Source organism: Callorhinus ursinus, unplaced genomic scaffold (genome assembly GCF_003265705.2).
Source record: "Callorhinus ursinus isolate GAN/ISIS: 27379988/994484 unplaced genomic scaffold, GSC_fseal_2.0 scaffold71, whole genome shotgun sequence".
NCBI classification, from domain to species: Eukaryota; Metazoa; Chordata; class Mammalia; order Carnivora; family Otariidae; genus Callorhinus; species Callorhinus ursinus.
The window spans coordinates 386,030-400,754 of record NW_027397133.1 but is presented as its reverse complement, the minus strand read 5'-3'; the positions used below and the strand labels follow the sequence as shown (position 1 = coordinate 400,754).

The 14,725-nt window shown below is 46.3% G+C and overlaps 1 protein-coding gene across 2 annotated transcripts; it reads left to right on the top strand.

Annotated features, from left to right (window-relative positions):
• Positions 1-92: 92 nt before the first annotated feature.
• Positions 93-14,614, top strand: ZNF175 (zinc finger protein 175). Of its 2 annotated transcripts, XM_025849515.2 has the most exons (5): positions 93-228; positions 2,656-2,847; positions 7,503-7,629; positions 7,892-7,987; positions 11,379-14,614. In XM_025849515.2, the coding sequence occupies exons 2-5, from the start codon at positions 2,698-2,700 to the stop codon at positions 13,178-13,180; spliced, it is 2,175 nt and encodes a 724-aa protein (XP_025705300.1). In that variant the 5' UTR covers positions 93-228; positions 2,656-2,697; the 3' UTR covers positions 13,181-14,614. The 2 variants fall into 2 exon arrangements, with proteins under 2 accessions (XP_025705300.1, XP_073742519.1); XM_073886418.1 differs by lacking the exons at positions 93-228; positions 2,656-2,847 and having other exon boundaries at positions 7,582-7,711.
• The last annotated feature ends 111 nt before the right edge of the window (positions 14,615-14,725 follow it).

Here is a 14,725-nt window from a genome sequence, read left to right as displayed (position 1 = left end):
ACGCCATGATAACTATTGGCAGAGTTTGGCGTCACAACTTCTACCGAGCATGCGCACCGTTCACTCCCGGCCGGGAGTCTAACCCAGACCGGAAGTGGCCCAGCGCGGCCATTTCGCTTAGGTTGTTAACTACTCCTGACCTCTGCGTCGCCGGTGTGGGAGGCTGAGGTGTTTTGGGACATTAGCAGTGGAGATCCTGTGGGGTCTGTGAGGGGAACTCGGCTTGGGGTGAGTGTGAGGGGCACGAGGGTCTGCGGAGTGAGTGACGGGGTCCTCAGTGAAGGGGTGCTGTGGGATGAGTGGCGTTTTCTAATCCGAATCGGGTGATTGGCTCGGTCATTTTCAGGCTTTGCGTATTTCCTGTATGTGTGTAAGTGTTCTGGGAATTTAAACTCTTAAGTGTGTGTGTGTGTAAGATTTTCTTTAATTTATTTTATTTGAGAGAGAGAGTACGAGCAGGGGGAAGAGGGAGAAGCAGGCTTCCGCTGAACAGGGAGACCATCGCGGGGCTCGATCCCAGGACCCTGAGACCTTGACCCGAGTCGAAGTCAGACGCTCAACCAACCGAGACACCCAGGCGTCCCCCAAGTGTGTTTTAGTATCAAATTTTGTATTGTTGGTCCTTGGAACTTGCTCACTTGAGGACGGCGAACATGCTTCCGGAGCGGGCCTTAGTAGGTGGAGTTGGGGACGTTCGGGGAGTGACTCTGGCGGCGGCGATTGGGAGCAGGAGCTTCAGGGATTGGAGGACTTTGAGGGTCCCCTTGTAACATCGGAGAGCAGTGTTTGGGGACCTCCAGAAATCAGTGGGGTGCTAAGGGTAGCATGTGGGAGCCGATGGACTGCAGGGCTGGGTGGTCAGTTATAGGGGTTTCTGAGGCCCCTCCTCAGCTCCCTGTGGACATGGTCAGTAATTGGCAGTTGAACAGATGGATGATGATTTCCTATTGGGGTGCACTAATTGGAACCCCATGTTGGGAATTATTCGGGGTCCTGTGGAAATCACACTCCCTGGGAGACCTCTTGGCAGCGAGCGTAGCCTGGGCTGTGTCAGTTACTGGGGGGTATTTCGTGACCTTCTGGCAGTCCTGTGGTCCACTCCGGGGGGATATCTGGAGGTCAGGGCTGTCAGTGACTGCATTTGGGTGTGGAGTTGGGGGGCAATTCCTTATGTACAGTCAAGGCGTGGTAAGTGATCTAGGGTCCTGGTGCATGTCTGCAGGTTTTCCAGGTGAAGGTGGGGGTTGAGGACAGGAAATTTAAGTTTTGGCTTTGTTATGGGGCACCTGGCTGCTCAGTCGGTTGAGCGTGTGACTCGATCTGCGGATTGTAAGTTCGAGCCCCACCTTGGGTGTAGAGATTACTTAAAAATAAAATATTTAGGCAGACAATGAATCCTGGAACACTACATCAAAAACTAATGATGTAATGTATGGTGACTAACATAACATAATAAAATAAAATTAATTAAAAAATGGTAAATAAAATATTTTAATAAGAAAAAAATAGGAAAGTCTGGGCTGTCTAGGATGGGCACTGAAATGTCCAGAAGCTTGCACGGACATACCAGCATGACCACCTCAGAGCCTCCGCTCTCTGCAGGCAACAGGAAATGGAAGTGGTGTTTATGGAAGCTGACCATGGAGGGGACCACATGAGAGAGAGGCAGCTGTGTGCAGTGTGCAACGAGGCAGAGGAAGGCCTGATGATCTTTTCTTCCCTCTGCAGACTGACCGTAAGGCAAAGCATGTAACGGCTTCAGTCTCCTCGTCCTCGTGCCTCAGAATGGGCATCATGACGATCGTGATGTTTAGTGGACAGGGTTATGTGAAAATTAAACAGCGTATTTACCACATGCCAGGCAGGTGCTGAACGCTCAATAAGATTCATCACATGTCCCGATGCCTGCGATAAAAATGTGCATCCTCATTTTGGAAATGACAGTTAAAGTAGTATCTTCATATTCTCAAGGCTGAAAGGTGGCAGAGTTACAATTAAACCTTCATGTAGTCCAAACTCTTTGTGTTTTGTGTAAGATTTATTTTAGAGAAAACGAGTGCAGGGAGGGCCAGAGGGAGAGAGAGAATCCCAAAGCGGACTTCCCACTGAATGCAGAGACTGACGGGGGCTCGGTCCCAGGACCCCGAGATCATGACCTGAGCTGAAATCAAGAGTTGACCGCTTAACTGACTCTGAGCCACCCAGGCACCCCAGAACTCTTCGTCTTTTATTTTACCCTGGTTAGTAACTGCCTGAGTTCTTCTGAAGTTTTTTTTTTTTTTTTAAGATTTTATTTATTTATTTGGGACAGAGAGAGAATGAGAGATAGAAAGCACGAGAGGGAAGAGGGTCAGAGGGAGAAGCAGACTCTCTGCTGAGCAGGAAGCACGATGTGGGACTCGATCCCGGAACTCCAGGATCGTGACCTGAGCCGAAGGCAGTCGCTTAACCAACTGAGCCACCCAGGCGCCCCTCTGAAGTTTTATTCCATAGTGTCTAGCCCATGGCCTTCCCCTAAGGACCCTCAAAAATATTTGTGTGGAGCACATGTTAGAGGAGTGACCATGTGAGCATTGCCTCTCCAGGACTTCCTGGTGGCTTTGCAGAGCCCATGGGTCAGACCACATCATTGAGGCTGCGGGTCTCTCTCCACAGCCTAGCCAGACGTTCCCCAGCAGCTCTGATCAAAGCCTCCAGATGCCCACCCAGCTTCGAGGTCCTGGGAAAAGCGGAGTCGTCAGCAAGAGAAACAGAGAAGTGAAGCCCAGGGGAGACATGCCTGCTGACGAGAATTTGCCCCAAAGGTGCCAGGTCCTGCGTCCACAGGAGCAGGGTGGACCATGTGAGGTAAGCAGGAGGAGCCCCAGGGACGGTTCTCCAGAATTTGAGGGCAGACATGAGAAGCAGCAGATTCTGGACCCCCGTTGCTGAGACCGTGTGCATCCTCCTGCTGAGAGCGGCCCACGGGGGCTGATGTCCCCTCATTTACAGGCCTTCTGTATAATGGAGGAAACTGTGCAGGCTGATGGAGGAGGGTATGTTGTAGAGGGCTGGTCCTGGGGCAAAGGAAGGAGAGAAGGTAGCCCCTGATCTGGGTGGGAAGCCCCAGCCACTGGCAGGGAAATGCTAATTCCTTCCTGCTCAGCTCAGAAGATCCTTCATCCACCATTGGGTCTGTGCATATTCTCAGCTGGTCCCTATCTGACTTCTTACCTGCTTGGTGGGGGTTGGCTCGTTTCCCCTCTGTCCTCATGGTTTATAGAATCATAGGCTACTAGAGCAAAAACTGTGTTTTAAGGACATGTGTGGTTTTTCCTGTTTCAAAAGATGAATACAAATGCCAGGGAATAGTGTTTCCAAATTGCCCACGGATATAATATTTGATATTGGGAAAGAGAAAGGAAGATTCTTGGGTATACTCAAGATTTCCTGAAATTCCAAGTTAGTCTGTGTATTTATTTATTTATTAAAGATTTTATTTATTTATTTATTTGAGAGCAAGCGAGAGAGAGAGAGAGAGAGAGGAAGAGAGAGTGTGAGCACGAGCAGGGGAAGGGGCAGAGGGAGAGGGAGAGGGAGAAGCAGACTCTCCACTGGGGGCAGAGCCTGACTCAGGGCTCCATCCCAGGACCCCGAGATCGTGACCTGAGCTGAAGTCAGATGCTTAAGTGACTGAGCCACCGAGGTGCCCCTTAGTCTGTGTATTTAAAGACACTGTGTTTTAAAACAACGAGTGCATTGTTGACCTGTGATAGGTTTATAATCAAAGTTACAGAGAGATGTTCTGTTTTTAAAAAACATAATAAATGCATGGTTTATTACCATTGTGAACCAATACATTATGAGATTATATGTTTCAGTAATGTATTAAGTCATCTCTGCCGACAGAAACATTTGATAATAGAAAACATTGAAAGCACCATTAAAACTATTACAGTAAATGCCAAGTAAAAATCATTTAAAAATTAAAAGATACTGCCCCAAATATTTAAAAGTCATTCTTAAAATGAAAATGTAAAACACCCAAATTTGAAACAAAATTGTCGAGATCTTTATTGTGTGACTGTGTTAGCTCACTAGGGCTGTTGTAACAAAGGACCACAGATTGGGTGGTTTAAACAGAAATTTATTTTCTTGTAATTCCAGAGGCTAGAAATCCAAGATCAAGGTGTCAACAGGGTTGTTCCTTCTGTGGTATCTCCTTGGCTTGTAGATGGACGTCTTCTGACTGTGTCCTCACACAGTCTTCCTTCTGTGGGGGTCTGTCTCTTAATCTCCTTTTCTTATAAGGACCCCTGGTCATATTGGACTAGGGCCCACTTTACTGACCTCATTTTAACTTAGTTACCTCTTTAAAGAGCGTGTCTCCAAATACAGGCACATTTTGAGGTACTGGGGGATAGGACTTTGACATAAGAATTTGGGGGGGTGGGAGGAGCTTGGAGGGGAAACACAATTAAGCACATAAAGGGTGACAAAAAAATTACATTGTAGGAGGGGCACCTGGGTGGCTCAGTCGTTGAGCGTCTGCCTTCGGCTCAGGTCATGACCCCAGGGTCCTGGGATCGAGTCCCACATCGGGCTCCCTGCTCCGCGGGAAGCCTGCTTCTCCCTCTCCCACTCCCCCTGCTTGTGTTCCCTCTCTCTCGCTATGCCTCTCTCTGTCAAAATAAATCTTTTTAAAAAAAATTAAATTGTAGGAAAATGCCTTTCATTTTGCATTGATGTAGGTGAATTGTTAAGAGTGTGATTGAAAGCATGTTCAAGTGGGTGTTATGATACAGGTTACTTCATATTAGCTCATTCCCTTTTATATGATGAAAATAATTTTGTCTGCTTGCCCTCGTTTTCATTTTGCCATTTCAGTAGATAACTCCTTTTGCTAATTCAGATTTTCAGTCAGCTTGTAAATAAAAACGGCTGTCTTTGCAAGCAGCGCCCTGTGGCAGATGATCTAAATGGTGTGACACAGTATGAGCTTGTTTTGTTTTTTTTTTAAAGATTTATTTATTTATTTGAGAGAGTGAGAATGAGAGAGAGAGAGAGTACATGAGAGGGGGGAGGGTTGGGGGAGAAGCAGGCTCCCCGCTGAGCAGGGAGCCCGATGCGGGACTCGATCCCGGGACTCCAGGATCATGACCTGAGCCGAAGGCAGTCGCTTAACCAACTGAGCCACCCAGGCACCCCTCACAGTATGAGCTTGTTATAGCAAGAAGGTGTAATCTAGTTCCCTGGTCTCCATAAGATCACGTGTTCCAGCTTAAATAAATAAATAAAATAACAGCTGTCAAGATTGTCTTTCTCCTCAGGCAATGAATTTTTACCCTATTAACTAAATATGTGGGTATTTACCTCCCAGTCTTTTTTTTTTTTTTTAAGATTTTATTTATTTGACAGAGACACAGCGAGAGCAGGAACACAAGCAGGGGGAGTGGGAGAGGGAGAAGCAGGTCTCCTGCTGAGCAGGGAGCCTGATGTGGGACTCGATCCCAGGACCCCGGGATCATGACCTGAGCCGAAGGCAGACGCTTAACGACTGAGCCACCCAGGCGCCCTACCTCCCAGTCTTTTAATGACACCCTTACACAGCTACGTGATACTGGGATTTATGAGAAACCTGTATATTTGGTCATCGTCCAGCACAGCTCCCCAAATCCTTGGAATTTCCTGAGCTATAAGCAGTGGGAGCATCTTTTGTCACAATATTTAGTCTTGTCTTCAGTTCTTGGCAGGGAAAAAAAAGCTTCAGAGCCATAAAGGTGAAGTGTGTGTCTTGTTGTTTATAACAAACCCCTTTCCACCACAACTGGGTTTGTGTAAATAAGGTGAAGTTTGGAAATCCCCCAAGGGTGGTGGTTGCCAAGGGAACCAACCCTGTGATTAGAGGGTGGGGACTTTCAGTCCCACCTCTGCACCCCCAGAGAGGGGAGAGGGGCTGGAAGTGGAATCAGTTACCAAAGGCCAGTGATTTACTCAATCATGACTATGTAATAAAGCCTCCGTAAACATCCAGTGAGTTTGGGGAGCTTCCCGGTTGGTGAGCACGTGGAGGTACCCTGAGAGTGGTTCACCTGGAGGGGGCATGGAAGCTCCCACATACCTTGCCCTGTGCACCTCTTCATCTGGTTCTTGATTCGTATCTTTTACTATCTTTTATCATAAACCGGTGATCCTAGTGAGTAAACGGGTTTCCTTAAATCTTTGAGCTGCTCTGGCATACTAATTGAGTCCAAGAAGGGGGTCGTGGAAACCCCTAGTGTAAGCCAGCCAGTCAGAGGTACAGGTGACAGCCTGGGCTTGTGACGGGCTCCTCCAGGGGTGGGGCAGTCATGTAGGACTGAGCCCTCCCCTGTGGGATCTGACGCCACCTCCAGGTAGATGGTGTTAGAATTGAGTTGAATTGTAGGCCACCCCACTGTAGGAGACCTGCTTGGCAAGGGGACGGGGGCATCCCTCCTTCCACACGTATGTTGGAATTTGGTCTAGAACTGGAAAGAGCTACCTCAGTTTGGAGTTTCGATTGAGCGCTCTTTCATATCCTCACGCCCACCCTTCCAGGAGGGGGCTCAGCTTTTGGTCAGATCAGTAAAGGAAAATCGCTTCTCCTGCGTGTCTCCTTTACACACACAGAACACTGCGCTTCTGACTCTTCTGGTCACCAAACGTGTGGGGATTTTTTTCCCCCACACTAAGCACTTCCCTGTGACACCAGCTGGGTGTCCTACAATTTGTCAGCAGAAATTCCTGGAATTCGAAGATTTGATCCCAGGCGAAGGAAAGCTTCATTGCCATACAGTTTGCAAACTGGGGAGATAACAGCCTTCGGCTACAAAAGGGGGAAGGTTTAGGGTTAAATAGACAAAACCCGCAAGTTCTGTACCCTTATCTGGGGTGGTCAGGCTCAGGTCCCAAACTTCAGCCTCAGGAGCAGCATGACAAGCAGGATGCAGCTCGTGGTTTGGCAGTGGCTTCAGGACGTGGTAGCCGATGAGCATGATAACATGTCGCAGGGGTTCCTCTATGAATTTTGTGAAGGCTTGTCACGTCAGGCTGTGCTGACTGGTTTTGTTTCTCAGTCATGCAGCCTGGGTAAAATTACAGCCTCCCTCCCTTGACATGAGGGAACCCATCATGTCCATTACCTGTTGCTGTCTGAAGTTCAGTCCTCTCATCACTTGGTTGGTTCCCCTGGCAACCAGCCCCCCATTTCCAAAACTTACCTCACTGGCATAAGAAAAGACTACCCTGTATCACTCTCCTCACTTAGGAAATTTCAAGGGTTTTAGGAGCTCTATGCCAGAAAACTAGAACGAAGACCGGCCCAGTAGATGGCAGGATATTGCTAGAAACTTTTTTTAACGTCCCCCCCAAAATACAATATGAAATGGGTGGGTTAGTGGAAAGCCATATAGATTGTGGTGAAAAATGATTAAAAACAAGTCTACCAGTAGCATTTCTATTCACCGGTAATGAGTAATTGACATCAGGGTGTGTTGTTACAGGGATTGGTGTCATTTGAGGACGTGACCATGGACTTCAGCAGGGAGGAGTGGCAGCAACTGGACCCTGCCCAGAGATGCCTGTACTGGGACGTGATGCTGGAGATCTACAGCCACCTCCTCTCCGTGGGTGAGCACACCTGACCCGGGAATCTTGGATGGACCTCGTTGAGATTTCCTTCCTTGTTGTGGAACGCAGTAGGGCATCTGAAGTATGTAATCTGTTTGCCTTTGATTTGTCCTGGATTGTTCATTCCTTTAGGACACCTTTGACTATCACTTTGTTCCTAGTGAAAGATGTTGACTTTTCTGATGAGCCAATACAAAGGTTCGCTGAATGACCTGTAAAGCCCCAGACCACATCCAAATCAGAGATCCTTTCTCATTAACAGGGTATCATATTCCCAACCCAGAGATCATTTCCAGGATGGAAAAAGGAAAGAAGTCATGGATAAGAGGGGCTCAGCTCCCACATCAGAGGCATCGAGGTGAGTGACTACTACCTGGCCGACGTGCATATCTTTGGCGGGGGTGGGGGGGGCGTTATTCAACTTGCCACACTGTCCCCACGATGGTGGGCTGTATGTTGCCTCCCGCTCCCAGTTTCTGACTAACGCTGCAATACATTATCTTGTAAATGCCCCTTAGGGGAAGGTGTAAGAATTTCTCAGAGGTGAACACTCAGGAATGGGATTCCCCGACCCCTGGGTAGAAGTGTAGTTAATGTGATTAAGGAAACCATTCTGCTCTTCAGATGAGCTGCATAACCTATGCTTTCATGGGAGAATGCACAAGGATTCCCATTTATGCGTCTTGCTTGCCAGCATGGCGTTTATCAGATTGCTCATGGCCCATGTGATAGGCGATAGGGCTGTTTCTTGTTTTAATTTCATTTTTAGATGTTAGAGCATCTCCTCATATCTGTCATCTGATTGGGTTTTCCATCTGTACATGGCTTTTGTCATCTTGTGTCCATGGAGTTTTTTCTCAAGGTCTTTTTTCCTTTTGATTTGTCCCCTGAATTCATTGGTTTTTCTTTTCTGTGCTGGATCTTCTTTCTTCCTTTCCCCAGATTGTGGCACCTGCAGTTCAGGGCCCCCATGCTTCCCTCTGATCATCCCTTCGTATAAGAATTACCTTCAAGGGCCCTTCCATTCGGAACACCCAGGCCTCAGTTTTTTCTGGTGATCCCTGGATCAACCCCCTCCAGTCCCTGTGCCTAAACCATTCTCTTACCTTATTCGACCACAGGGTGTACACTTCCCATGGGATGACTCACTTCCTCTATTTTTGGGAGATCAGAAATTGGAATCCTCAAATCAAACATGCTTCTCGCCTTACACATTTTGCCAGAGTCTCCTGCGTGTCTTGGCTCTTCCACCTCAGTCTTCTTATTTAGGAATCCAACCATTTTTGGGGCGCCTGGGTGGCCCAGGTGGTTAAGCATCTGCCTTCGGTTCAGGTCATGATCCTGGGGTCCTGGGATCGAGCCCCACATTCTTCTCTGTCTCCCTCTTCCTGTTGCTTCCCCTGCTTGTACACTCTGTCAAAAATAAATAAAACTCTTTTTAAAAAAAAGAAAGAAAGAAAGAAAAGGAATCCAACCATTTTTTTGAATGTGCAATTTAGTTGACCCTTTTTCTTAATTCCACTGATCTCCCATAAGTTAGCTCCCGTTTCCTCCTGCTTGTGTTTTTGTTCCTAATGGGTTTTGTGGATTCCAGTCATTGATGAGGTCAGTCAAAATGTCATTGACAGATTTTACTGATACTTTGTTTTTTTCCTGAGATTTTGATAGAAAAATAGAGTTATTACTATGTAGGATTAACAAAGTCTTTTCAGTGACAGCATCGTGGCCACATATTTCTAAGTGTAGCTGAAGAGTTTCGTCGCTCATGCTCTATTCCGTTGGGTTCCTATTTTCTTCCATGTCTGCAACAGAGACATATGTATGATGTACGTAAAGGTAGAAAATATATACTATCTAAGAAAACTAAATATCTGGGCATGAGCCTAAGATGGTTGAGATCATAAATTTTATATTACATGTTTTTTACCACACATTTTTTTAAAGATTTTATTTTTAAGTAATCTCTACACCAAACATGGGGCTCAAACTCACAACCTTGAGATCAAGAGTCGTGTACTCTACCGACTAAGCCAGCCAGGCGCCCCTCTTTTTCTCTTTAGTATCTGTTCTGTACTAGTAAATTTGATGATCAGTGACTCCCATTCTTGGTGGGAAAAATGGTATATTAGGTAGTGTAAGGTTGAAAGTTAACGGAGAGACCAAGGGTCAGTGTGATAATGTCTAGAATAATTTCTTTCCTGTAAAACAGTTAAAACAAGCAGGTCACCAGGAAGCTTCATTTCTTGTATTCTTCAGGTGTATTAAGTTCTTCCCTTGCTGTTGTTGTACTCTGCTTTATGATGCTGTCGATCTGTGTGATTGTGCCTGGCATCCAAAGGCAGGATCTACTAGGCAGAAAAGGGGTGGAGGGTATTGAGAAGCTTGTGGTCTCACCACCCAGGCCAGAAGTGGTGCATAACGTCGTATGCATACTCCCATCAGCAGAAACAGCCTCACTGTCCCACCTCATTGCAAGGGCACTGGGAACTGTTACGTAGCTTGGCAGCCACATACCTGGTCACAATTAACTTCTATGGAAGAGGGTGACGCAGATTTCAGGGGACAGCTTGCTTGTCCGCTCTTTTTTTTTTTTTTTTTTTTTTTTTTTTTTAAAGATTTTGTTTATTTGACAGTGCACAAGGCAGACCGCCAGGCAGAGGGAGAGAGAGAGAGAGAAGCAGGCTCCCCACTGAGCAGAGAGCTGGATGTGGGGCTCGATCCCAGGACCCTGGTATTCATTACCTGAGCTTAAGGCAGACGCTCAACTGACTGAGCCATCCAGGCGCCCCTTGTCCACTCTTCCAATGTACTTTTCTTGGGTTATAAGTTTATAGGTTCAAGCAAACACATTTCAGCTTCCTGGAGAGTTGAATTTGGGCACAGGTATTCTTTCACTGCTTGGCCATGTCAGAGTTGGAGCTTTCTTACTTCTCCAGAGGATTTATAGGGCAGATGGATTTGGTATTGTTTCTAACAAGTGAGAGTAAACTGGGAAGTTGGTGATAATTTAGATCTGAAAGTTAATGAAGAGCCATCCTCTGAGCCCCTCCTTTTCAAGCCTTGGCTGTTCCCAGATGTTGCCCTGTCACACCCTTGTATTTTCTGTCATCGTAGGTGTGTGTATGGGTATCTAGACCGCATGCCTGTGTAAGTGGAGCCAGTTTAGAATTAGAAATTCTAATCTGATTTTCCCCAGAGCTCCGGAGGGTGATTTTGGTCAATTACTTAGAGATTCTTTTTTTTTCTTTTTAAGATTTTTATTTATATGACAGAGAGACATCGAGAAAGGGAACACAAGCGGGGGAGTGGGAGAGGGAGAAGCAGGCTTCCTGCTGAGCAGGGAGCCCGACGTGGGGCTCGATCCCAGGACCCTGGGATCATGACCTGAGCCGAAGGCAGACGCTTAACGACTGAGCCACCCAGGCGCCCCAGTTACTTAGAGATTCTGTGCCTCCTCCTGTTCATCTGTGAAACAGGGAGAGTAAGCGCAGTTACCTTGTGCAGGGTTGTGAGGATTTAAAAGAGTTTCCATGCGCACAATGTAGAACGCTATTTGGCACATGCTCCGTGCTGCATGCAGACAGGCGACACATAATGAAGGCAGGGTGGCTGTCTCCTCTCGTCGTCACCATCACCATCATCATTATTATCATGACTCAGCAATTTGTATTCACCCTCAGTCCGCTCCTATGATTTGTCCTCCATCCTCTGCTAACTCGAGTCTCTTTCATCTTCTTTTTCTCCTCTAGAAGTGGTGTTTGGACTTAAAACCTCCCAACAGAAAATATTTGAAAAAGCTTCATTTCACAATGATAAGGAAAGTGAAGTCACAAGAGATGGTTCGTGGTGTTCCATTTCAGAAGACCTGTGGGAACATGCCAGTCGTACAGTGAGGAGTCAGTGGAAGCAAAATGAACCTGCACAGCGTGGGGCTTTCCTCAACAGGAAAACACTGGATACAGAGAGAGACTGTGAACGGAAGGACCCTGGAAAAATCATTCATGTGAGGCCCCACCTTGTTTCTTCACAAAAAAGACCTCATAAACATTGCTCATTTGCAAAAAGTTTGAAGCCTAACCTAGAAGTAAATCATCAAAATCAAAGCGACCGCACAGAACGCCTTGATGAGCTTGTTGGCTCTGGCCAGCTGTTCACCCGTAGCTCTTCCCGTGCTGGCTGCAAGCATATTCATCCAGGAGAGAACTTCTGTGATGGGGATCAATGTACGAAAGTCCTCAGCTATAAACAGTCCTGCACACAGCATCACATTCATAATCAGGAGAAACCCGATAAATGTGCTGAGTGTGGGAGGGGCTTCCCCCAGAAGCCACCCCTCGAGCAGCAGAGATTCCATAGCGTAGAAAACCTCCAGGAATGCAGCAGATGCGCAAAGGGCTTCACCCCGCAACCAAAGCTCGGTGTATATCTGACAGATCACACAGGTAACATTCCTTACATCTGTAAGGAGTGTGGGAAGGTCTTCATTCAGAGATCAGAACTGATCACACACCAGAAAACGCACACGAGAAAGAAGTCCCATAAATGCCACGAATGTGGGAAAGCCTTTTTCCAGATGTTATCTCTCTTCAGACATCAGAGGACTCACACTAGTGGGAAACTCTACGAATGCAGCGAATGTGGGAAAGGCTTCTCCCAGAATTCAACCCTCGCCATCCATCAGAAGATTCATACGGGTGAGCGCCAGTACGCATGCGGCGAATGCGGGAAGGCCTTCACCCAGAAGTCAACGCTCAGCTTGCACCAGAGAATCCATTCGGGGGAGAAGTCCTACGTGTGCATTGAGTGCGGGCAGGCCTTTGTCCAGAAGGCGCATCTGACTGTTCATCAGAGAGGCCACACCGGAGAGAAACCTTACCCATGCCACAGCTGTGGGAAAGCCTTCATTTCCAAGTCACAGCTTGATATACATCACCGAATTCATACTGGGGAGAAGCCTTACGAATGTAGTGACTGTGGAAAAGCCTTTACCCAGAAGTCACACCTCAACATCCACCAGAAAATTCACACCGGAGAAAGACAACACGTATGCAGTGACTGTGGGAAAGCCTTCAACCAGAAGTCCATACTCAGCATGCATCAGAGAACTCACACCGGGGAGAAGCCTTACAAATGCAGCGACTGTGGGAAAGCCTTCACTTCCAAGTCACAGTTCAAAGAGCATCAGCGGATTCACACCGGAGAGAAACCCTATGTGTGCACCGAATGTGGGAAGGCCTTCAATGGCAGGTCAAATTTCCACAAACATCAGATGACGCACACCAGAGAGAAAACCTTTGCCTGTTACAAATGTGGGAACGCCTTTCTCCAGAGATCAGAATTGATGGCACATCAGAGAACGCATGTTGGAGAGAAGCCTTATGAATGCTGTGACTGTGGGAAATCCTTCAGCAGGAAACCACAGCTCCAAGTGCATCAGCGGATTCACACGGGAGAGATGCCCTACGTATGTTCTCAGTGTGGGAAGGCCTTCAACAACAGATCCAATTTTAATAAACACCAAACTACTCATACTAGAGACAGGTCTTATTAAAGCAGTTATTGTGTGAAAGGCTTTACCCAGAAATCAGTTCCTCGTATGCGTCGGCATACACATAAATGAACCAAACTCTAAATTTCTCGAAGAAGAAAAAATACCTCCCAAGCGCCAGATTCAGTCGTAGGTTATAGAATCCCTGATTCTGAAAAACTCCAGGAATGCACTGCATGTTGCAGAGTTACACATTATTTGATATGAAAGAAATGACCGCCCCTCAGAAAACAACTTTTAAGAATGAGGGTAAATGTCCATATTTGTACTAGCTTCGTTTAAGGATTATAAAATTCATCTGGGAAGAAACCCTGACTAACACATTGAGAAGTGTTTTGCTCTAGATAGTACAAGACAGACTTTTACCAGATCGTTTATAGAAAAATTTGTGAGAAATTAGTGATAACCCTGTTGAATATGGAATATCCGTATTTTCAACGTACTAGCAAATTGAATGACCAAACAGTAGGTGTGTGTATGTGTTTATATGGTCAGGTCAGCATATACATACATAGATACGTATATACACCTACATAACGCTCAGTTCTGTAGCGTTTGTTGTAGGATTCACTGCATAGCAGAGGTGTGGGAAGATTATATGCTTTTTTAAAGGATCTACTGTAATTATGTATCAAATTTATTCTTAATTGAATATATCCTGAGATTGCACAGTCAATAATTATTTCTTCATATATACAGGCATAGCTACCTCATTTTATCGTGCTTTGCAGATACTGTGTTTTTATAAATTCAGTGGTTTGTAGCAGCCCTGCCAAGTCACAGTGCTATTTTTCCGACAGTATTTGCTCCCATCATGTCTCTGTCACATGTTGGTCATTCTTGGAATATTTCCAAGTTTTTCATTCTTACTCTGTTGGTTGTGGTGATCTGTGATCAGTGATTACAAATTCAGAAGATGGTTGGCTTTTTTTAGCAATGAAGTGTTTTTTAATAAGTATACACTTTTCTCAGGCGTAACGTGGTTGCACATGTCGTAGACTACAGTGTAGTGCCGACATAACCCCACATGCACTGGGAAACCAAAAAATTCACTTGGTTTTATTGCGATATTCGCTTTATCGCGTGGCCTGAAACTGAACCTGCAGTGTCTCCGAGGTATGCCTGTCTTGACACGTGAATGTACTTTTTTGGTAAATGTATAAATGTGATTTTGTAACGTATACTGGTCCTCACAGGGCACCTTTCCTCTTTCATGACCCGCTCAGCTCTATCCACCCCACCCCACCCCCCATTTCTTTCCACCTCCACCATCTCTGGTGAACAGCTCCATAAATGACCAGTGTTAAGCCTTCATTATGGACTTTTTTGTATTTTTATACAGGTTCGTAATCATTTACACCAGGAGTCAGCAAACTGGCCATCAGCCAAATAGTGTCGGCCACCTGCTCTTTTAAATAAAAGTTTTATTGGACACAGCCAGGCTCCTGTGCTGATGTGTGGTCTATGACTGCCCCTGGGCTCCAGTGGCCTGCAAGCTGCAAATATGTACCATCTGGCCCTTTACAGAAGATTACCCGATAGCCACAC

Coding starts and splice junctions, on each gene's coding strand:
- ZNF175 (XM_025849515.2), top strand. CDS start 2,698: ATGCCCACCCAGCTTCGAGGTCCTGGGAAAAGCGGAGTCGTCAGCAAG. Junction 2,848..7,502: donor AGCAGGGTGGACCATGTGAG/GTAAGCAGGAGG, acceptor GTGTTGTTACAG/GGATTGGTGTCATTTGAGGA. Junction 7,988..11,378: donor CCCACATCAGAGGCATCGAG/GTGAGTGACTAC, acceptor TTTCTCCTCTAG/AAGTGGTGTTTGGACTTAAA.